The sequence below is a fragment of the Ambystoma mexicanum genome, chromosome 14 (assembly GCF_040938575.1).
Source record: "Ambystoma mexicanum isolate Mex_15411 chromosome 14, UKY_AmexF1_1, whole genome shotgun sequence".
Classification (NCBI taxonomy): domain Eukaryota; kingdom Metazoa; phylum Chordata; class Amphibia; order Caudata; family Ambystomatidae; genus Ambystoma; species Ambystoma mexicanum.
In genome coordinates, this window is record NC_090940.1 from 45,122,108 (window position 1) to 45,146,573 (window position 24,466).

Below are 24,466 nucleotides of genomic sequence, written 5' to 3' on the forward strand. Positions count from 1 at the left end.
CTTAATGTCTATGAGCCTACAGGGAGCCTTCTCCGAAGTCCCAGACCTGTTCCCAATCAAAAATGTTACTTGCTACAGAAGACGTCTTCCGGAACTTTTGAACTTTCTACAGCTTGTGCCTACCTGCTTTGCCCTCCAAACTGACAGACGCTCACACCTACATAGGAATGGACATCTTAAGTGTTCGGCCTCTGTGAAAATAACCGATGTATTTACATGCTTTGTTGGTTTCGTTTCATCCATTTGTACCCGAAATCGATATTCTGAAAGTTATAAGAAAAATGTAACTTAGCTTTGAACGGCATACTGCCATTCTAAAAGTATTACAAAGTGGTTTACTTACTGTGTATAATGCCTTGTTTTTTCTAATTTAGTGTTATAGTACCTGCCTTTCTGAAGAATTATTTACCTTCGTGTATATATAAAATAAACCATTATTTGTATAGCTTTTAGTGTGTTATTGTTTCTTTGGCCTATGTGTATACTCTAAGTTATTTGTACTGCTTACAGCCACTACCCCCTCAAGATAAGCCTTGCTGTTCAGCCTTTACCAACCAAATTTGTGTGGTTCCTCAAAAATCTTTCATGTCCAGTAATTGTTGTAACAGCGCCTTGATGCGTGAAGGTCGAGCATGCTTTATAAATGTAAAAAATAAATCAAATAAATACTTATGAGTTGGAGCCCTTTGTCCCAAGTGTGAGTCTCAACAAGTTCTACAATTGGCAGACTGTTGTAAAATTCCCTAACACAGTGATTGGTGCAAACAAGACAAAGTGGCAAAGGCTAAGGATCTCGTTGCGTACACCTACCCTCCACTTCTTCTAAGTAGTCCATCCAGAACTCCGTAATTCGAGTCTCCGGCACCAGCATACCCTTATCAGCTTCTGTAAAGCGGATGGTGAAGAGATTTCCCAGTGTGATTGCTGTGAGCTTCTCTGGCCTCTGACAGAGAACATACCAAAACACTTCTGGGAAGGTCTGTATTCTTTCCAGCACACCAAGAGTATTCAAACCATGTCTGAAACTGAAGAGAAATTCAAAGCAAGTTACAAAAAGTAAAACCCACAGTGATTGCAGCAAACAAATCACTTCTGTCTGGTAATATTCCTCAAACACGTTCCTCATATAGGATATACATATCTCCAGCAAATCTGCTCCTCAAACTTTCCAGCCACCAGGGGGCATGCTAGGTCTCGTGCCAGTTTTGCTTATTCTTATGGGGAAACCGATTAGTCCATAATAGTATCAGTACTGAGAGACTGTCTCTCTGGATTCTTGTATTTTTACAATTACACACACATCAACTTGCAGTGAAGTGCAGTTAAGAGACTTAATATCTTTGTATCGTTTTATATAATGGCTTACTGGTTACTTTGGCAATGGGCCTAATACAAGCTTGTGGCAGCTGAGATTCTTTTACAGTTTGTGTTATTTTACTTGTGCACTTTTGCATTTACCGCAAATAGCTACTAAAGTTGGCTAACACCCTATGATAGCTGTGCAACAAAGCATTTTTTTCACCAGTCCTTTGGCAGTCTTCCTGCCATCTAATTTAAGGAAATGCCTTTCATGGAAACCCGTTTCCTAGGGAAAGCTGTTGCATTCAAGGTGTAAGGGGCATTGTGTGTGCCGGAGAAGTGGGCTGGGACTGTCTAGCCCCAATGCACATCTCTGGTGCCATAAAGCCTGTTGCTGGGCAGACATGACCAGTGGCCATCTATGATTGGGTATTCTACTGGAAGCTGTCAGAAACCAATTCCTGTGCACCACATGCAACCAACACAAAATCCAGAAGTGGACAGTGACCTCTGCACCTGCAACTCCCGTGTCCTCGACAGGAACAAGCACAGAAGAGTGTCCGAAGCCCCCTGTCCCCCCCACCCCCCCAGATTTCAGAAAACTAGCAGTGGTCTCTAGAAGAATCAGAGTTGGGGGAGGAGGGGTGTTTGGGGGAGCTTGTGGGGCAGCGGGGGGGGGGGGGGGCTGTAGAATCCATCTTCACAGCACCAATAAAGTCTTGGTGAAGCCCTGCTCCTCTGCCCGATCTCAAGAAGACTATTACAGTGCTTCAACCCCTAGACCAGTGGGAACAACCAGTCTAGACCTTTGCTCAAGGATGCATGCCGTCTAAACCTTTGGCATGTCCCTGCACTAACTGGTGGAGTGATCAACTCTCGTGAGCTACCTCGCTGCAGCTGTCATTCCGAGTGCATCCTTGTAATTGGCAGGATCTTCAGCTTGTACTAAAAGACGTCTGCTCCTGCATTTTCAGACTTCTTACATAAATGGAGGCTGTGCAGGACCAGCTCCTTTGTATACTGTTCACTGCCAGCAACGTATTTTAGGCACATCATAAAAGTCTAAAAAAAAGATGCCAAACAAACATGGAAACAAAGGATACATAGTACCCATGTAGCACTCCACTGTAAAATGGTGTGTACTGCAGAACGGTTCTATGTCATTTCATGGTTGGGCATTTCAAAGCCTGCAATTTAAACGTGTTTGACAGGTCATCGAACATCCTGCACCTATTTTTACCTATCCTCAATCACTTATCTACCCATTCCCACCACCCCCCCAAAGATTTGATGAACTGGCAAACATGTTTAAACTGCAGGCTTTGAAATGCCTGACAAAAGAACGTCGTACCCTGCAGAACACAGGACTGGGGCAAACAGCACTCGTAGCCTTATGGTCTCACCAACAAGTGCATCCAAAATAAATTAGCTGAGCAGGAACGTGAAGCTAAAAAAAGATTGATGTACTTCAAAAATCAGGCAGAACTCTACCTCTCCGACAAACATATCACCGTCCCCAGCTATTGAATCCTAGAACCATGGGCCTACAAGGCTCCTATCTGGTTACAATTGCCTCTAAGCCCATGAAATAAGACATACATAGTAAAAAGGTACTTCTAAAATGTACACAGCAAATCAATCCAGCTTTCTTCCTCTCTTCACACTAACGTAATTCAGCCAACTCTTTCGGATAGGCCAAACTACCTGGAGATAAGTGTAATTGCCAGCTTTGTGTAGAAATTCCATCCACCACCAAGGATTTGGAGCGTGTCAGATGTAAATTATATAAACTGCAAAACTGTGCCAGTTTACAAAGTAGATTGAATTGTCAAGTTCTGCAACAAGCAGTTCAAGCGGCTACCATAAATCAAACGTTGAAATCAATAATTGTTCAATTCCATCGCAGCTTACCTTTCAAAGGGTTTCTGGACCCTCCGGATGACATGATAGATTAGCAAGTCTTTCACTACTTTGTTCTTGTCCCGCAGAGACGTGACGATGCTTAAGCAGCCAACACCACAAAGGTAATCGTACAACTCCTGCATTGTAGACCGCAGCTTCGCTACAGAGGATATGGACTTGATCTAAAAAAAGAAAAAAAGAAATTGTTATTTAGGGGACTTGGAAAAAAGTCTGAACAAAGCCAATTTGGATCCCACAGTTTTGAAAAATTATCGACCGGTAGCAAACCTGTGCCGGCCCAGCAAAATATTAGAAAAAGTAGTTTGTAGTCAATTTCAGGCCTTCGTAGATCGCAAAGGACTTCTGGATACACTGCAATCCGGATTTAGACCCAAGCAAGGGACAGGCGGCATTGCTTGCCGTCCAGGATGACCTGTTGGAGGCCGCGGATAGAGGTAAATCCACAGTATTTTTGATGGACTTATCCGCGGCCTTCGACAGGGTGGACCATCAGATCATGCTGCAGCAAACAGAAGGTCGGGAGGGCATCGAAACCAGTGGTGGATTGGTTTGGGTCTGACTTGAAAGATAGGACACAACAGGTCACCCTGGGGGGAGAGGGGGGAGGTACGGTTTCACTCATATGCGGACACCCAGGTCTATTAGGCAGAATCCTGTGCAGTGCCCTTAGGGACCACTACACACAATTAAGACCACAGGTGGTAATGCAAGTTTTGCCTTTGGTACAAGCCTGTACTACTATGTTAAAGTGGTAGCAGTAGCTGAGCAGCCAGGCTCATCTCAAGAGTATATGAGCAGTAGCGGAGATTACACAAAGGGACCACAATTACTGTGTATCAAGCAAACACTGAATCAAGGTTTCAGGTAAAAAATATAAGTACATTTATTTTTAAACCGATTGTTATAAACAGAACATTTTGATTAATTCAAAACCACACGTAAAATATACTGCAACCAACCAATTCACTTTGTACAGTATCACTTCAAGGTAAGTAGCCTATGTTTTAACGGACCGGTGTTGTGAAACAAAAGACGTTACCGGGAATACATATGCGATCACTTTTTGACAGTAATGACAGTTCGGTCTTACTAAAGAAACTCATATCCACGGCAAGAAATGTTACCGGGGAAAAAACACACTTAGCACCTGAGTTAGACAGAGAGAGTTGGGGCAAAAATCATAGGCAATACTTTTGTCAAGGCAGACAGAATCAGAGAACACTCATGGACAGAAATTCAGGAGTCAATAGGCCGGAGGCAGTCAAGTGGAACCGGGTTCCTGTTGTCGAGGATCACACAGTCGGACAGTTCAAGATTCAACGTAGCCAGGAGTACTTGGATATTGTCAATGGAGGAAGCAAAAGTTAAAAGAAGGATTGAAGATAAGGGCAAGCCTTGTAGGAGGAGAAAAGGGATTCACCCGAATTCCTCAAGCAGAACACAGTACCTTATTCAATGAAGACGCTGGTGCCACGGCAGTTGTTCCTGGTAGTTTCCTTCAGACCCACGGTTCCTGGATCTTCGGCAAGGACAACGTCTGGAGGGGTCTGCACCACACAGGGCTGAAGCCGGAAGCAGCGACGGTGAATAAAAAGGTGCGCTCCTTAAAAACAGGAGAGGCTCTTCAGATGGCTATCCGGACCACTACAGCAGTGTGCAGCGATTTCGACCACGAAGAGGATGCTCTGGCTGTAGAAGATGAGCTGGTTATCCCGACCAGGCTCAAGGGAAGACTACTCCGGACTGGATCTTCTCTGGTCGTCGAAGGGTAGATAGCTTAGGACTGCAGCAGGGCTTCAATGGGACGGGATAGTTGCAGCAGCCAACTTCTTCCCCACTTCTCTTTGGTTCCTTGTAGTTCTAGTGGCGACTGACTTCCAGCCCAAGAGTCCTGCCTTTTATGCGAAAATCCCACACACACAGCCTGGCTGTCAATCACGCAGCGGGGGGGGGTTGTCCAGCCTGGACAACCACCTGAGCCAATCATGACAAAGTGCGACTTGGGTTTCCTAGGATACCCTGTGCAGGGGGTGACTACACCCCTCCTTCACATTCAGCCCACCTAGACACCCAGGCACCTAGAGGAGGGCTTCTTGGCAGAAGCCCGTCAAAAGACAGTGAACAAAGAAGGCAAACCTGGTTTGCCGCGCAAAGTAAAACACAAGAAGGACTAACAAAAAGAAATGCCGAATAAACCCGACCGGAGCCAAAAGAAAAAGTATTTGGTCAAGCGTGTTTAATTTCGAGGCTAATATAATAGCCTAAAGCAATACCAGGTTTAGATAGTATAATCGTGGTAGAAAAGTTATGGAAGATACCACTGCCACCAGCCAAGTCTAAATGTTAAAAGAGCGAAACAATGTTCTACAAGGTACAGATAAAAAGGGCTAAGGATTAACCCTTTCCAGTACTCCATGTAAGATGGGGTGTACTGGATCTGTGGTTAAATGACTTGGTTAAGTTAATGGCAACTTTACCCTTTTCTGGGCGACAGTAGTCAGCTTCAGAAATGGAGTTGGTGGGAAGTCTAAAAGACAACCCTGTGTAACTGCACTGAAGGTGCTGTGTAACACACAAAAGAAGGGGGCTACTGAAGTGGTGTACTCCAGAGTCCACAATCACAAAAATCGAGGAAATGCACATGGCAAAACATGGGTAAGAGTGGGGGGAAAAGCTCACACTCTTACCAAGTGAAAAAAAAAACTCCAGAAATCCAGCAAAGCTGTTGGGGGAATCACTAAGTGAGGGAAATTAGCCATATAATGAGAATTCTCCCTAGCAAGGTCTATGTGGAGGTGGACAATCTAGAAGAGGCATTTGAGAAGGTTAACCAACGCATGGAAGAAAACAAACAATGGATGGCAGTAAACCGAATTTCAACTGAATGCAACGAAATCTGAGCAGGTATTATTCGGGCCAAAGGGAAAGATGACTGGAGAAAGACCAAAGCCGGCACCCCGGATCCTTGATCAGGAATTGCAATCTTCAAGGAAAGTTAATAATCTCAGATGCCTTTGGCAGGAAAAACTGGGCAGTGAAGTCTAAGTGGGTGCCAAAGTGAAGGCTTTACATTACTCTCCACAAACGTTGAGATGTGCTCCCATTTATGCCCAGAATGCAGCGGTCAGGTTGGTTGGTCACTTAGTGAAGAGGGACAGTGTGTCCGCCCTACTTAGATCTTTACACTAGTTGAACGTGGAAGACCGAATAGAGTTTAAAGGTTGCCTGCTTGATGTACAGGTGTGTGAATGGATTGGTACCGGAGTACCTTACCACTAGAGTGCGTGGTTATCACCTCAAAAGAGATCTGCGGTCAGGAGGGGAAATGCTGATGTGTGTACCCCGGGCCAAACGAGTCTCTGGGGGTGAATGGAGGTTTGGGGTGTTTGGCCCCAAACTGTGTAATCCGCTTCTGATGGAGATTCCGACATCTCAGACTATGGAGCTGTTTACAGTATGGCAAAAAGGTTCTTATTTAGATAATCGAGGTGTGTCACAGATCACATGTAACACCTACACATTCTATTCAATGATGTATAGTTAACATCTGCGCCCTAATGCAGTTAAGTCTGTTTGGTGCGCTCAAGACATTTTCAAAATCAAAAGACCAAGTTCTGCTTGCTTCAGTAAAAGCAAGAACAACTTTCTGACCATAATACGATGGCCTAGGGCTGCTGTGCGCTTTAAAAATGTGAATAAATACCCAGAGCTACCAAAGGTTAAGCACAGGGAGATCCAACACCATTGGTCAGAAGCAGAGAAAACCACAGGTAACAGGGCAGATCTGCAACAATATGGCAGAGTGGACCGCAACCCTAAACTATTTGTGCTCTCCACAAAAAACGCCTGTTTCAATGACACTGGTGGCTTCAATAAGCCCAGCAGAGTCCTTTCAGGATAGAGGCATAAAGATAATTTAGAAATCACATTGGGCAAAATAATTATTAAAATTGATTGCACTGAAATACCTTTCGGAAACTAGGAACACAGGAGAGGAAATAGCTACTACAGAATGATTGCTAGTGAAGGCACGCCCCCAAACACACCAGAAAAAAAGTACAACCCGCTAGGGAAAAAGGCCCAAGAAACTCTTGCAAGGATATGTTTTATTTCTAGTAAGCAGCCAAACAGAGCTTGCCTTTGGTGACTCTTACTTAAATTCACTCTAGGGGTGGTTGTCAGCAGAGAAATTTCCCAACGGTGTGTGGCTGCTACAGAATTTATAATCAGAAAAAAGAAGGTAATGGGATTACTTCCCAATGCGTCAGCCTATGAAATCATAGTTAGTAAAGACAGATCCTGGTATCTTGCTAGTGAGACAAGTCTTGGAAAGCAAATAAATGAGATCCAAAAGATAAGCTGGTGTTTATTTTCAGTGGCTCAATATTACAAGCAGTGTTACTTCACACTTATCGTATGTCTGAATTTTCCAATTTCATATCATGTAGTAAAAGGAGTTTCATAATGATACTTCTTAAATTGAAGTGGTTTCAAATTGTAATTTAAAGTCCCTCGGTGTTACATCACATCTATTAGTGCTCTCATTTGTACTCTCTTGAGGTAATTTCAAATTGTAAATAAAGGTCTCTTGTTGGTGTTACATCAGACCTATTAGTACTGTCATTTTTTCTCTCGACACGTGTTCCACCATTCTAATGTGCGAATGGTTCTTCAGGAGAGATTGCGTTAAAGGAAAATGTATAATAGGTAAAAAAAACTCAAAAAGAAAGATTTTTACATTGTTAAAATGATTGACCAAATCAATAGATAGATTTTACAACAACTGATTTCAGTATAAACATATTCCTGTGGGAAATGGTAGAGATAATGGGTTTAACTGTGACTCACCTATTCGTTGTATGTCTGCTGTAAACAAGCGATGGTTGATATCATAAATTGAAATGTTGCAGTCACAATCACAATAATTTTTCAGTCAAAAAAACATATCCTGCTGAAAAGATGCAGATGGTTGTCCTGAGGAAAGAGGGTAGAAGAAATAGAAAAATAGGAAAGAAATAGGAAATAGAATATAGAAAAAATGAAAAAATATATATATGGATAAAAGTAAACACCAGAAAGTTACTGGTTAAATTAAGAACAGACTAAGTGTCTTGACAAATAATTATTTACGTCATGTACTGCTACAGATCTAACTGAGCACATCAAGGTGGGTGCTCTGGTAAATAGTTCAGTCTTGGTGAGCAACAAAGTGTAATGTCCTACCTGAAAACGTGGTGCAAAAAGGCCATGAAAATCCTCTTGTCCTGTTACTTCTGGTTGAAGGCACAGGGAAAGGAAGTTAGTGCTTAAATGTGCGCAAAATTGCATGGCGTACAGTGCGTGATGACGTCACACGTTTATGATATTAACATGATGACGTCATTGCACACGTTTTTGCTTTTGTGAGATGGTTGGGATTTGCAAATAGTTTTTTGGTTTGATACTGTTACTCAACAGTGAATTGAAATCAATAGTGGGAAACGGCTGATAGAAACCTATAAATGGAATTTCTAAAGAAGGTATGTGTGAGGGACAAAGTGTATATTTGGTTGGAACTGGTATTATATTGTGATGTTGAGTGCTATGTGAGATACCGTTGTGAAGGAATAGAAAATGGTAAGTATATGGGATTCAGGTCTGGAATTAACCAGGGAGAAGAACATTTGTTTCAGAATGATGTATATAAAAGGAGAAAAGGAAGAATAAAAAAGAAAGAAAAGCAGATCAGCGATCCAACCAAGCATTTGCTAGCAACGGGCACCTACAATAGCCAATCAAATAAGTCCCAGCTTTCTCAAACTATTCCAAATCGAACACCAAGGGAGACCTTTAATCTTTCACCCATGACAGGAACATTTAAATGTGGTAAATGTCAACTTTGTCCACATATACAACAAGGAAAGACTTCTTATTACCAAATGGCCAAACAAAACAAATTAACCAGTTCATTAACTGTCAATCAAAATTTGTCATCTACTGTATAACATGCAATTGTGGCAAGATTTATATTGGAAGTACCATCAAGACGCTTAAGACCAGGATCTTTGAACACATTCGAGCAATACGCAATAAAGATCTCAGATATCCTCTAACTGCACATATAGTTACAGAACATCAGAACTTTAATATTGAAGATCTTACAGTGTTTGGACTTGAAAAAGTAGAAAAATTACCAAGAGGAGGTAATAAAGAACGGACTCTGTGACAAAAAGAATCCAAATGGATTTGTACCATGGACTCGTGCATATCCGGTTTAAATCAGGATTCTGAAATGTATTCTTGGTTAAAACCAAATCTTCTTGAATGATCTGAAGATATCATTAATGCATGTATTATTACAACATGTCTTTTTGATCTGCACTGTGCAATATTATCTTTCTCTCCTTTACATTCTCATATTCTTTCTTATGTTCTCTTTTCTCTTCTTCCTTTTCTCCTTTATATACATAATTCCGAAACAAATGTTCTTCTCCCTGGTTAATTCCAGACCTGAATGCCATATACGTACCATTTTCTATTCCTTCACAACAGTATCTCACATAGCACTCAACATCACAATATAATACCAGTTCCAACCAAATATACTCTTTGTCCCTCACATATACCTTCTTTAGAAATTCAATTTAAAATTTCCTATCAGCCTTTTCCCGCTATTGATTTCAATTCACTGTTGTGTAACAATAACAAACTATTTGCAAATCCCAACCATCTCACAAAAAAATGGCTGCCGCCGCAAAAAAACATGCGCAATGATGTCATCACGGTAATATAAACGTGTGACGTCATCATGCACTGTACGCCACGCACACGCAATTTCACATGAATTTAAGCGCAATCTTCCTTCCTTTCCTGTGCCTTTGGCCAGAAGTAACAGGACAGCAGGCTTTTCATGGCCTTTTTGCACCACGTTTTCAGGTAAGACATTACACTTTGATGCCTATAATTGCTCACCAAGACTGAACCATTTACCAGAGCACCCACCTTGATGTGCTCTGTTAGATCTATAGCAGTACATGACAAATAATTGTTATTCTTTTGTCAAGACACTTAGTCTGTTCTTAATTTAAGAAGTAACTTTCTGGCATTTACTTTTATCTATATATATATTTTTTCATTTTTTCTATTTTCCTATTTTTTCCTATTTTTCCATTTCTTCTACCCTCTTTCCTCAGGACAACCATCTGCATCTTGTCAGCAGGATATATGTTTGACTGAAAAATGGTGATTGAAAAACCTGCAACATTTCAATTTATGATGTCAACCATCACTTGTTTACAGCAGACATACAAAGGATAGGTGAGTCACAGTTAAACCCATTGTCTCTACCATTTCCCACAGGAATATGTTTATACTGAAATCAGTTGTAAAATCTATTGATTTGGTCAATCATTTTAACAACGTAAAAATCTCTCTTTTTGAGTTTTTTTGGCCTATTACTTATACATGGTTTCCTTTAGTAACGCCATCTCTCCTGAAGGACCATTCACACATTACAATGGTGAAACACGTGTCGAGAGACCAAATAAGTACTAATAGGTGTGATGTAACAGCAACGAGAGACCATTTACAATTTGAAATGACCTCAACAGAGTACAAATGAGAGCATTAATAGATGTGATGTAACACCAACAAGAGACTTTAAATTACAATTTGACACACTTCAATTTAAGTAGTATCATGAAACTCCTTTTACTACAGGATACGAAATTAGAAAATTCAGACATACACTAATTGTGAAGTAACACTGCTTGTAACATTGAACCACTAAAAATAAACTGAACACCAGTTTATCTTTTGGATCTCATTGTTTTGGTTTCCAAGACTTGACTCTATAGCAAGCTACCAGAATCTGTCTTCACTAACAATGATTTCTTAGGCTGGCGCATTGAGAACTAATCTCATTACCTTCTTTTTTACGTTTTATTTCTACAAATAGCAGGTGCGCCAGCAAAGAACTCTGCTGCCAAGAACGTTCCGAGGAAAAAGTTTACATAGACGCTTAAAAAGGGGGCATAGCATCCTCTCTGATGTCACCAGACACAGTAGAACCCTGCGTGGCTGGTTGGTGTGACCTTATACAGGGTCAGCCTACTCCATAGGGGATGCCAGGCCATTGGTCCTGGTCCCCGTCCGTCCGTCCGTCCGTCCGTCATCACGCAGGGTTTGCTGGGCTCATCTCCAGGGAACCAAGGTCGAAGAGACAATTAGCAACATTTGAAAAATAGTGCTCCTCCATCATTACACAGTGCACCTAGCAGTCTCGAAGACTGGCACGGGGAGTCTCTGGGTCACACTAACACACATTTCACCTCATCCCAATCGTGTCGCTTGACTTCCAAGTCTTCCAACCTGTTTAACTATAATTTATCCCTCCCTGTACCTCACATTACAAATCAAGCTATTTAAGAATAAAGGTGCGATAACCATACTCTTAGATCTTTTATGGTTGGTGGTCTGGGGTCAACTAATACCTTGGAATTCAGGGGTTTTAGGATTGGGCAGGGGCTATAACTCGTGGTTGGCTGAGTGGGGGTCGGAGGCCTGCTTTGGCCTGTGTGTGATAACACGTACACCAACACTTTCTCCTGGCCTTGCGGGGCACATTCTTACAGGAACATATTGGCAACACTTTGAGAACAACAGGTGTGGGGGGGAGGGTCTGTGAAAGTTAGCAGCAGCGTGGGCCTCTTATCAGCTCTCTGGCCTATTCAGATTCCCTCTTCAGGCTTGCAGCCTGTGCTTAGCACGCTGAATGCTACTTGGCCATGCAGGCCCTATATTTCGACCAGGACTACAAAATTGCACCTACTTATATGCGCGCCCCAAGTCTAAATCAGATTTTTCTTGCTTCTTACACACCGTTCACCTTTTTTTTCTCTATTGAGCTGGGCTCAACATTGACATTGTTCTGCTGTTGATACGTTAAACAAAACATTAAAAAAAAAGAAATCACAATCTGATTGTGTGGGGATCATTGGGGCTGACCCCCCCCCACTACCCCTGGTATATCACAGGTCTTCCAATGGGACTCTCCTCACACTAAAGCGGCTAGGGGGTGGGATGGGGTCACGCCCTTCCCAACATCCCCCCCTTCGTTACTTAAAAAAAAAACGATTTATTCAAACATACAGGTAGACGGATTGGGCATGGGGCGCACCTGCTCACAACTGTTAGGGAGAATTCTCAGAAATGTGCTAATTCCCCTCTACCTTAGGGACAACCCAGCACATTTGCTGGACTTTTAAATGTTTAACCTGGAGAGAGAGACCTTTTTCCCCACACTCATGTATGTTTCTGTGATTATAACTGTTTCTTTTTGGTTTTGTAGTCTGAAACACCATAGGCATCAACTTTTTACATTGTGACACATAGCACATTCAGTGCAGTGGCCCAGGTAAGTCTTAGATTTCCCAAAGGTTTAAATATCTTCTCTTGGATAAACTACTGTTTCCAAGAGCAGTAAAGTGAAATTGACTTTACTTACATTTGTAACTTTCTAGATCCAGCAAACACCATCTTACAATAGGGTGCTGGAGAGGTAACTTATTATCCCTTAATATATCTTTATGTAACAATTTTATGTGACCCTTTCCTCGATGAATGGCTGGTGGCAGGGGTTTACTTTTAACTACTGTGGTGAGCTTTTACCGCGGGCTGCGTTCACAGCTGCAGTAAAGCACCCACGGGTGCCATTGTTTTCCAAAATGGCCCCAGTCTTTTTTCGAGATTTTTTCTGCGCATCAAACCAGGTTTGGTCCGTTTGTGCATTTTGCCTTTGGCGGGATTCACAAGTGAAGCACGCCTGTGGCTCCAGGGTGTCTGGCGGGGACAGGAAGCGAGGGAGGTGCCGAAACTCCCTGTGCTTAGTCTCCTGGGAGACAGGAATGCACTCTTAGTTGATTGGCCGGCTGGCTGTCCGGCAAGGACAGCCCCCCCTGCTGGGGGACTGACAGCTAGGCTGGAATGAATGGGAGAAACCTGCATAAAAGGCTAGTCTTTTTGGCTTGGAAGGCAAAGTCGACCACTGGACAAAGGAATCCAAAGAAGAACTTGGAAGAGACGCCTGCTGCAACTCTTCGACCGTTGGTTTGCCCGGTGAAGCCCTGCTGCTGTGCTGAAGCTCCAAATATGCCAATACTGGACAAGCCCTGCAAGGAAGACTTCTCCCCTCGAGATGGCGGGACCAATCAACTCCAAAGTAAGCCACTTGGACATCCTCACAGAGCTGGTTGTAATTCCACTGCAGTTGCTGCTGGAACCGAATAGCCAGGGAGAGGAACACCAGATTGTGTGTGTTGCTTTTAAGTTGGCCAGGAGCTCCAGGAAGATCCTCTGTACTCCCAGGAAGCAGGACTGACCGAACCTGAGCCACAACAGAGTGCTGGACCCCAGATGCAAGGAAAGCTCATCACAACAGCCAAGAGTCCGCGGTGGTGCGATATGCTTAGACGCGAGGAACTGAAACCGCAAAGTGCCACTAAATAGAGGTTGGTCCTTTTCGGATTCTGATCGTCCCGTTGCAGTGCAGGAGTCCTCCATATGTCCTCCCTCTTGTCCCCAGGACTGAGGCCCAGGAACACAGGATCTGCAGAGCTGCACAGGTACAGAAGCCAGCCAAAGCCCTTTTCTTCTAAAAAAAAAAAAAAAAAAAAAAAGGTACTGTACAGTTTAAGAGAACTTCCCTCTTGTTTTGTAACCTCACTCGTTCACTGTGGAGACCGGTCTTGGCTGCTCTGTAGAGTTGCTAACAGCTGCTTTACCCAACAAGCCTAAACAGCTTGTGGCCCTACTTGGATTTCTTCTTTTCTGAAAAGACTTCTAAAACATTGTGCAAGACTTTTACCTACCTCTGAGAAGTGCCTCAGCTCACCTAGACTTTTGCCCAATTGACTTTGGCCTAGCCTGGCTCCCTGAACGACTTCTTCCCTCTGACATTGTGTTTGACCTTCCTTCCAGGAAGGGGTAAACTAACTTTGCATTGGGGTTTACAAAAGTACGTACCTGCTTCAGAATATTTGAGAGATCTCGTTTTGTTCTAATAACCTTTTTCTTTGACATGATTCTAAATGCAAACAGTGATATATTAATGTCACGTGTCCTAGTTAATAAAGTCACCCGAGGGTGTAGCAAGCGTCTGTGTGCCACCCAAAAGGGTACTTACTGATTTAGAAATATTAAGAGTATTTTGGAGTGTATATGTGCGTTACTAATATATTGCCCCTTTTGAAGAAAGCTTCCTCTGACTGTTAAATTAATTGTTTAATCAAGAAACCTTGTGTGTAAGTTTATTTGAATACTTGTCACTGAAAATCTCTAACTCCCCTACATCTCACATTGACCCCTCTTGAGAGAAGCCTGGCTGCTCAATCACGCTACCAATCTGTGTAGTACAGACTTACACCAAAGGTTGGGTTCCTATTGCCAGGAAGTCAGGGTTGTTGTAGTGCACCCAAAGGGTACTGCATAAATCTTGCCTAACATGGACCATAGCTTCTCCCTTGAATGTGATCTCCTCACCCAAATTACCCAAGAAGGTCAGGTGAAATGAGGAGTGCAAGGACTTAAGAAAGCCCTTTGTCCTTTAAGATCGACTGGGGTAGTCATTCCATCTGTGAGCAGAAACAATTTGGATTTAGGAGGTGTTGATCTTTTAGCCTGAGTAATTTGTAAATTTAGCCACCTCATACATTATTGGCCCCAGGCTCTCATTAGGGTTCCTTAAGTATAGCAATGTGTCGTCTGCATACAGGGATATGCTCTGTGGGGGTCCCGCTATGCGTATTCCCGTGTGCATGACGGTCCCATATCAGCCAGGCCAGTGGTTCCATCGTTCGTGCAAACAATAATGGGGAGAAGGGACAGCCCTGACGCGTTACACGTACCAATGGAAAAGTCTGAAACAGGGCACCATTATTACGGACCCTGGCTACCGGGTTGCACGGAATCAAAAGCTTTCTCAGCATCTAAAGATGTTGCTACCGCCTGGACCCATGGATGAATTTGTGCCATGATACCGAAGAGGCGCCGTAAATTAAAAGCTGTGGATCTTGTGGGAATGAAGCCCGATTGGTCTGTGTGTACCAGACATTATGTATGGAAGGAGCCCATTTGCAAGTACTTTCGCAAAAATCTTTGCGTCAGCATTAATCAATGACAACGGACAGTAGGAAGCATTCTCGCTTGGTGGTCCATTTGGATTTGGCAACACCAAGATCACGGCCTCAGTGAGTGTGGGTAGGAGACGCCCATATCTCAATGATTCTTCCCAAACCCTAAGTTAGCAGGGTGTTAGGGTTTCTCTATAGGTCTTCTATAATTCAATGCCCGGGCCCGGGGCCTTACCAGACAATATCGAGGCAATAGCCTCAGCTATTTCTTCTACAATAACAGGACCGTCTAGTGCCTTGCGCGCCTCACCGGGGAGACACGGGAGAGCAATCCCACTTAAATAGAGTTCTACATCCTCCTCTGTACAAGTGTCTGCATTGGCGTAAAGTGCTTTATAGAATTGTAGAAACTCCCCAATAATCATCTCATTGGATGTTAGGCACCTCCCTGTTGTCCCTTCAATTTCCGTAATGGACATCGCTCCTCCCTCACCTCTGATCACCCCGGGCAAGAAGGAACAAGTTACTTACCTGTAACTGTTGTTCTCCAGCATGGGTCTGGCATGGATTCACATGCTCATGAATATTCCCCGTCGTCAGGCTGGGAATCCTCGGTAAAGAAAAAACCAGTATCAGTTTCGTTTCTGATCTGTCTTTCGTAGCAATAACCAATCACTGGTCTCTGCGTCATACTGACCACAGCCAATGACTGCCCTCTACCTAAGCACCGCCTCTGGCAGCCATCTTCAGATTTGGAAGCACGTGAAGTGGCAGTATGACCAAGTGAAGAGCCGCAGAGGGGTAGGTGGGAGGGTTCGCATGTGAATCCATGCCAGACCCATGCTGGAGAACAACAGTTACAGGTAAGTAACTTGTTCCTTCTCCAGCATGGGGTCTGGCATGGATTCACATGCTCATGAATAAAGAATACATAGCAGTACACACATGCACAACCACGGGAGGTGGCAAAGGCTCAACATTAAGCATCACATCAACTCAACATTAAGCATCTTACCTCCTCACCAGGCTCACCTCAGGCGAACAGGTTGCGCAGCACTGCTTGGCCGACCCTGGACTCCTCCCTGGAATCCCGGTCGACGCAGTAGAATCTCGTGAAGGTGTGCGTCGACCTCCACGTAGCAGCCCTGCATATGTCCAGCAGGGGCACACCAGATAGGAACGCCGTGGTAGCTGCGATCGCTCTGGTGGAATGGGCTCTCGGACGGCCAGGCAGCGGTCGGTTTGCCAACCGGTGACAGTACATGATACAGCCGGAGAGCCATCTGGAGATGGAAGCCTTCGAGAGAGCCTTCCCCTGATTGACAGGTCCAAAGTTCACAAAGAGTTGTGACGTCTTCCGAAAACCCTTCGTGCGGTCCACGTAGAACTTCAGCGCTCTAGCTACATCCAGCGAGTGCAAAGTCCTCTCAGCCGGCGACGAAGGCGACGGGAAGAACACAGGCAACACCAAGGGTTCGTTGAGATGGAAGTCCGACGGTACCTTGGGCATGAAGGAGGGGTGCGTCCTGAGCACTACCCTCGTGTCGTGGAAAGTCAAGTACGGGGCCTTGCAGGAAAGGGCCTGGACCTCTCCCACTCGTCGTGCGGAGGTGATGGCCACAAGAAAAGCTGTTTTCCACGATAGAAACTTCAACGGGGCCGAGTGCAGAGGCTCGAACGGAGGTCCCATGAGCTTGGTCAGCACCACGTTGAGCTCCCACGCCGGGGCCGGAGCCTTCACCGGCGGGAACGATCTGAATAGTCCCTTCATGAACTCTTTCACCAGACGATGAGACCACAAGGACGTCCGACCCGTGGTTCTGGTGTATCGGGAGATCGCAGCAAGATGAATCTTGATGGACGCGTGTGCCAGTCCAGCTTTGGCCAGCGTCAGCAGGTACGGCAGTACTTGGGGAGCCGTAATCCGAAGAGGGTTAATCTTCTGTGCGTGGCACCAGACAGAGAACCTCTTCCATTTGTGTCCGTAGCATTTAAGAGTCGAGGACGCCCTGGCCTTTGCAAGAACCTCTCTGCAATCGGCCGGTATGTCGTATCCTCCAAACTCTAGCGCTGCAGGAGCCAGGCCTGCAAGTTCAGCGACTTCGGGTCGTGGTGGAGGATGGCGCCTCCTTCCCTGGAGAGTAGATCCGCGTCCGCCGGCAGCTTGATCGGCGGGGACGCTGACAAGTCCAGAAGGTCCGGGAACCATATCTGCCTCGGCCACGCAGGTGCGACGAGGATCATCCTGCACCGTGACCTCTTGAGCTGGTTGACGAGCCGGATTAGCAGAGGCAAGGGAGGGAACGCGTAGAGGAACAGGCCCTCCCAGGGGAACGAGAAAGCATCGCCCATGCTCCTCGTCTGGGGAAACCTGCTGGCAAACCTCCGGCACTTGGTGTTCGTCGCCGTCGCGAACAGGTCGACCTGGGGTGTGCCCCACCGTCGGAAGAGGCGATCCACCAGATCCTGCCGTAGTTCCCACTCGTGGCACGAGCGCAGCTCCCTGCTGAGTGAGTCGGCGATGGTGTTTTTTATCCCTGCCAGATGAAACGGCAGCAGAAAAATCCCTTGGGCGACGGCCCAATGCCACAAGTCCTGCGCCTCCTTGGACAGCGCTGGGGACCTGGTTCCGCCCTGTTTCCTGATGTAAAACATGGTGGTGGTGTTGTCGGTGAAGATCCTCACCACCTTGCCCTTCAGGGACGGAAGGAAGGACCTGAGGGCCCAAAACACTGCACGGAGCTCCAGGACGTTGATATGCAGGGACTTCTCCGTCGGGAGCCAGAGTCCCCTCGCGTGCAGATTTTCGGTGTGCGCTCCCCACCCTTCCAGGGAGGCATCCGTGGTCACAGTCTCCTGGTGGGCTGGGGTCTGGAAGTCCATGCCCGCCGTCAGATGCGCGCGGGTGCCCCACCACCGTATCGCTCGTCGGAAACTCTCGTCGAGCTTGATCCTTTCTTCGAAGCTGCCCGTCGTCTGGATCCAGCGCGCATCCAGGAATTCTTGCAACGGGCGCATCCGGAGCCTGCACATGGGAATGAGGTAGATGCAGGAAGACATCATCCCGAGGAGGGACTTGATGGATCTCACTTTGGCCGCGTCGGCCACCAACATCCGTTGCACCTTGCCCAAGATGGTCCTGGTCCTCTCCTCCGACGGGGAGGCCAGAAGGGACACTGTGTCGAGCCTCGCTCCCAGAAACAGTGCGACTTGCGCGGGCACCAGGTGGGATTTGGCGTAGTTCACGGAGAATCCCAGGTCCGTGAGGAGTTGGACGGTCCTTGCTGTGTGGACCACGGCGAGCTCCTTCGTCTTGGCGCGGATGAGCCAGTCGTCCAGGTAGGGGTAGACGTGGATCCCCTCGCGGCGCAACTGCGCCGCCACCGGTGCGAGGCACTTGGTGAATACCCTGGGTGCCGACCGTAGTCCGAAGGGAAGGGCTTTGAACTGGTAATGACGCCCTTGCACCACGAACCTGAGGAATTTTCGGTGCCCCTTTAGGATTGGAATGTGGAAGTAGGCATCCTCCAAATCCAACGACGATAGGAAGTCTCCTTCCTCCAGTTGACCCAAGACGTGCTGTAGGGTGACCATCCGGAACTTCTGCGCCTTGATGAACTTGTTCAGCCGTCGCAGGTCTAGGATGGGGCGCCATCCTCCCGTCTTCTTCTTGACGAGGAAGTATCGCGAGTAGACTCCGGAGCCCCGAAGCCTCTTTGGGACGAGTTCGATGGCGCCCTTTGAGCATCGCCTTTACCTCCAGGAGAAGTTGAGGGACGTGAAGTTCTTTCCTGGCCACGGGGGGGACGCGCGGGCACCTTCTTTGAAACTCGAGCGCGTGGCCCCGGGCCAGGGCGTCCAGCACCCAACGGTCGGTGGAGATGGACTCCCACACGCTGACGAAGCCCGCCAGCCGGCCTCCCACCGGGGTGCTTCGGTGGGGGCCCGACCCCACGGCCGGTTCAATCCTGCTTGGACGCGGCCTTGCCGCCTTGACCTCCTTGGCGACGACGGCGGGGTCCGCTAGACTTGCCTCGTCCTCTGTAGGCCTCTTGCGATGACGAGCGGGCCGCTTGACGGTAGGAAGAGAAACCGCCGCCGGAACCTTTGGAGGCGCCCTTGCCTCCGCCGCTCCGAAAGGGCGTCCGTCGTTGCTGCAGGACTCCAAGGGCCCGGGCCGTCTCAGTATCCGCCTTGATGGCCTGGAGGGAATCGTCCACCGTCTTCCCAAACAGGTTGTTCCCGTCGAAGGGCATGTCCAGGACTCTGGTCTGGACGTCCTGCCGAAAGTCCGTAGCTTTGAGCCATCCACGACGTCGAAGGCAAACGCCGTTGCCCAGCTGGCGGAACCCCGCGTCGGCGATGTCCGTCGCCACGGTGATGGCGTGGTCCGAAGCCACTTCACCCTCCTGGAGGATCTCAAGGGCCTCCGCCCTCTTGTCGTCCGGCAGAAAATCCAGCAGGGGAGCCATCTTGTACCAGAGCTCCCTGTCGTAGCGGGCCACGATAGCCAAGGCGTTGGCCGCTTTAATCGTCGTCGCTGCCGACGAGATGACTCTACGTCCCATAGTATCCAAATTCTTTCCCTCGCCGTCCGGCGGGGAAGTCGATGTGGAGGCCGCACCCCCCCCCGCTTTCTTCCTGGCTGCCGCGGAGACGACGGAGTCCGGGGTGGGCTGCGCCCGGAGGCACAGGGGGGCCGTGTCCGGGACCCGGTACTTCTTCTCGTACCGGTCTCTTCTAGCTGGCGTCGTGGAAGGGTTCTTGAGGAGGGAAAGGCCCTCATCCCAAATGTCGTCCAACAGAGGCACTGTCCGTACCCGTCGCCGCCGTGTCAGTCCCCGTATCATCCCCTCGGGTGGACGGGGAGGAGGGCTGGACGGGGCGCGACGGTTGAAAAGGAGGTGGAGGATGGATCCTTCTTTTCTTGGTAGGGGGAACACCAGAAGGTCCCGGTTCTGGATCCCCCGACGGGAGAGGTTCCTCCGTCGGTAACGGTAGCCTCGTCCTTATCTCAGTGCATAAGGACTGTATGGCCAACAAAATGGCCGCCGAGTTGTCTCGCGGCGCTGGCAGAGGGGAATCCGACGGGCGAGCAGGGGCCCCGTCGGTATCCTCGACGATGTCGTCGTCACCTGCGTCGGGGCCCATTCCGACGGGCTGGTCTTGTTCCACGCCTAGGCCGTGGCTTAAGACCTCGATCAGCTCCTCTTCTGAGGTTGAGGCCGAATCTACGACGACGCCCTGCCCCCCCTTCTTCTTCCCCACGGAGGGTTTCACGGGGGTCCTATCGATGGGCACAAAAGAAGACTCCCTCCGAGGAGGCAGGGAGATTCTGGGCCCCGAGGTCGCCACCACTGGTGCAGCCTCCACAGGCTGGGCCAGGGCCGCCGCGACCGTTTCGATAGAGGGCTTGGTCGGATGGATCAAGGCCTTCACCACCTTAGGTGCGCTCACCGCCTTATCCTTGAGGGAGGGGGCACTGCCACGCTCCTCCTCTGCCTTAGAGCTCGACCGGGGCCTCTCCAGGAGCTTCGCCGGGTGCTCGGCCTTCCTCTTACCCGACCCAGAGCGTTGGCTCGTGGTTGATGGTGCCGGGGAGGGTGCGCCCTGCCTGGCGCCCGTAGAGCCCGACCGTTCGGCGCTCCCGGTGCCAGCGGACTCGCGGTGCTTGGCCTTATGTTGGGCCCCCGTCGCCGGGGCGCCCTCAAAGGTCTTAGAAGACCGCTCGGATTTCTTCTTCTTCTCGCCAGACGGGCTCTTACCCTCCAGCCAGTTGGCGAGACGTTGATGACGGTCCTTCATGGTCCGTTCCGACATGTTGCAGCAAAACGCACAGTCCTTCTCCACGTGCGTTTTGTCCTCATGAAGGCAGTTAAGGCAGAAAGAGTGTTCGTCCTCCTTAAAGACGTTCTGCAGCTGGCATCCAGGGCAAACCCTGAACAGCTTTCCGGGCGTCGAGCTTCCCTTCTCCTGGGCCATCTCCGAGACCGGGCCTGAGAAGCTTCTGGAAGTCCTCCGAAGTGTAGCTCGACGAATCTTCACCCTTGAGGGGCACAGACGAATCCGACACGGGTCCCCGTTGATCGGATGTAGGATCGGTGGAGCTTGAGGCTCTTTTGACCGAAAGAATCGAAGTTTTGTGAAAAAGCGCGAAAAAATAGCACTAACGCTCGAGAGCAATAGCACGAGGATCCCAACACATGAACGTGCGGTAAAAATCTGAAGATGGCTGCCAGAGGCGGTGCTTAGGTAGAGGGCAGTCATTGGCTGTGGTCAGTATGACGCAGAGACCAGTGATTGGTTATTGCTACGAAAGACAGATCAGAAACGAAACTGATACTGGTTTTTTCTTTACCGAGGATTCCCAGCCTGACGACGGGGAATATTCATGAGCATGTGAATCCATGCCAGACCCCATGCTGGAGAAGTGTCCAAATCGATCCTCCTCCCCGTATCGACGGGCTTGGACTGGTTTTACCATATAACGCATCTCCAAGTCCTCCAATTCGCAGAACTTCAACAAGTTGCCCTTAACCAACCCCAATAGTGCCATGTCTGCAGTGGTGCTGTATTAATTCTCAAATCTACACAGTTCCCGTTCTGACTCTGCTAGTTCCCTCCTAGTGGCCTTAAGTACCCCAGTCGTGACCGAGATCATTGCGACACACAACCAGACCATAAAGGTTTCCCATATCGTGTCATATCTCTGAACCAAACCCTCCTTTATCTCGGAAAACCCATACATTTTCATCTGTAGGTCTTAAACCAGCATGCTATCCATTAGTACGGATTGTGGCATCGTCATAGAAGGCGAGGACGCAGCAAACTGCCAAGTTCCAGCGTCATCACCACCGGCGAGTGATCCGACAGAGTGCGAGGTAGAATTCTACTTCTGTGTCAACGCGCTGCCAATGTCTTCGGGAGTAGCCAGAAGTCAATCTGTGACATAACACCATGGAATAATGTGTGCATTTCGGCTGCCCACAGCTGTCCTCCCTCCACGCATCAATCAGCACCAGCTGTTCAATTATTTGTTTAATCATTTAAGCTATGGCCGTCGGTCCCTGCTGTGTGGTACTAGATCGGTCCCCATGGAGGTCTAAAATTGTACTGAAGTCACCTCTGCCTATAATGGGGGCGTCTGCCATCTTCACCAGTCTCTCAGACATCTGTCTATAAAACACTGGGTTGTTGATGTTTGGACCATAAGTGTTTACCAATATGACATCTCCCCTCTCACTATAATGTATTGGCCCTCTGGATCAGCCGGTCTCTCCTCTGCCCAAAAGAGTCGAGATTGATGCACCAGCGTAAGCACTCCCCTGGCTTGCGAGGAGCAGGTTGTATAATATCTTTGTCCACATTTAGGTGCAAACCCTTCCAGTAATGGTCCTAGTGCGTTTGTTTCCTGCAACATTACAATTTTAGGGGAATGGCGGTCCAGGTACACCTTAATCTTCCTAGCTTTAATAGGATTGTTCAGGCCCCGAATATTTCATGTTAACAGCCGCACCACTTCACATGGCATTTAATAGTAGACAAAAATAATATTCATTCACATATCTCGGAACAGATTAGCAAGTGGTACAACCCACGACCAACAACCCATCCATCACCATCTGCTTTTAAACCCCCTAACCCCCCTTCCTCCCCCCCACACTTTCCCAGGGTGCGCTGTGAGCAGTCACTTGCAGCAGCGGGTCCAACGGGCAAGCGGCCCGGCCTTAATTAATTTTGCATACCAGAGTGTTACGCTAACATTAGGAGTCCATATAGGGGTGTCTAGTTCAATCGTCCATGTCGTTTCAATCAGCGTCTGCCCTCAGTCCATGATTTTTGTCATTCCCACCTTGAGGTGGGAGCGGGATCAACGCCTCTATATATGCTGTGGCATCCAGAGGATTCTCAAAGAAATGCACCCTGCCGCCGCGCTAATGCATAGCTTTGCGGAAAACGTAAGGGCATATGGGACGTGTCTGGCTCTCAATGCCTCTTTACTGGGTCATAAGACCCAAGGACCTGGACCAGAGCTGCAAAATCTGGGTAGATATGTATATTCGCAGGTTCGTAACCGAGTGTCCTTTGTTTCAGGATAACATCACTGTTGCTATAATTGAGCATTCTGACAGAAAAAAGTGCATGGAGGTGCCCCCGGTCTGGGTACTAGGGCAAGAGCGCGATGTGCATGCTCGACCAGGAAATGCATAGAAAATGTTGCTGTTTGTTCCAAAAATGTTCATTAGTAAGCTTTCAACGAACGACTCCAAGGGCCCTCTGCATGCTGATTCGGGCACTCCAAAAATGCACACGTTCCCTCTTGAGCGCGACTCAAGATCATCACACTTGCCTCCGACTTTGAAAAGCTCAGCCCTTAACTCTGCAAGGTCTCATCGTGTTGGACTGTCTTGTCCTCCACCTTGCTAATTCTGGTCTCGCTTCATTAATGCCCACAGTCTCCTTCTCAGGTTTAGATTTCAATGACCCAACAGTTGCCACAGTATCATCCAATTTGACATTCACTGACATGAAGCCACTTTGCATGGCCATTAATTGGCAGCTGATCCTCACGGGCCACCCCAGATGTGATGCACGGGTCCCCTCCCTGTCCCTGGGCCACAGGCCAGCCGCTGGGGTACTGGTAAAGAAATCCATTGGGCCAGGTTTTCCCCGGCCCCCTTTGTCATGCTGTGAAACTGGTCTCAAGCCTCCAACACTCCCTTATGTATGGCAGTGTATCAATACACTGAACCCATGGGACATGTTCTGGTACTTTCCACAGTGCTGCTGTCCTCTGCCTACAGGCCTCAGTGTCACTTTCAAGGTTTGGCCGATGGTGCAATATTTGCCTTATCCTCAGAGGGTCCGCAATCAACCACCTTCCCATGATGCCACCCAATTGTCCTATGGGATCAAGTTCTCTGCCCGCTCCAACTACCCGTTCAGGCCCCTGGGGTCGTGGCCCTCTCCAATCCAGCAGGGGTCTGACTGATATATTAGCCTTCCACCCGTATCTCACTTCCCGGCTTCAAAAAGAGCCACCCCGTCCAGCCCTTTGCACTTCTCATGTGGGAACTCTCACGATTCTCCTGATTCACGGATGCCTGCGGCGGAGTAGGAGATCATGCCAGCTGTTG

The 24,466-nt window shown here is 47.7% G+C and overlaps 1 protein-coding gene across 2 annotated transcripts in view; it reads right to left on the minus strand.

The window, feature by feature from the left end:
* G2E3 (G2/M-phase specific E3 ubiquitin protein ligase) overlaps window positions 1-24,466 on the minus strand; it is a 950,771-nt gene that overhangs the window by 18,823 nt on the left and 907,482 nt on the right. For both annotated transcript variants that reach the window (XM_069638501.1, XM_069638502.1), the window contains exons 14-15: window positions 3,211-3,383; window positions 811-1,025 (exon numbers count right to left, since the gene is read on the minus strand). In XM_069638501.1, coding sequence (XP_069494602.1) covers window positions 811-1,025; window positions 3,211-3,383 — 388 coding nt within the window. The remainder of the gene's footprint in view (window positions 1-810; window positions 1,026-3,210; window positions 3,384-24,466) is intronic.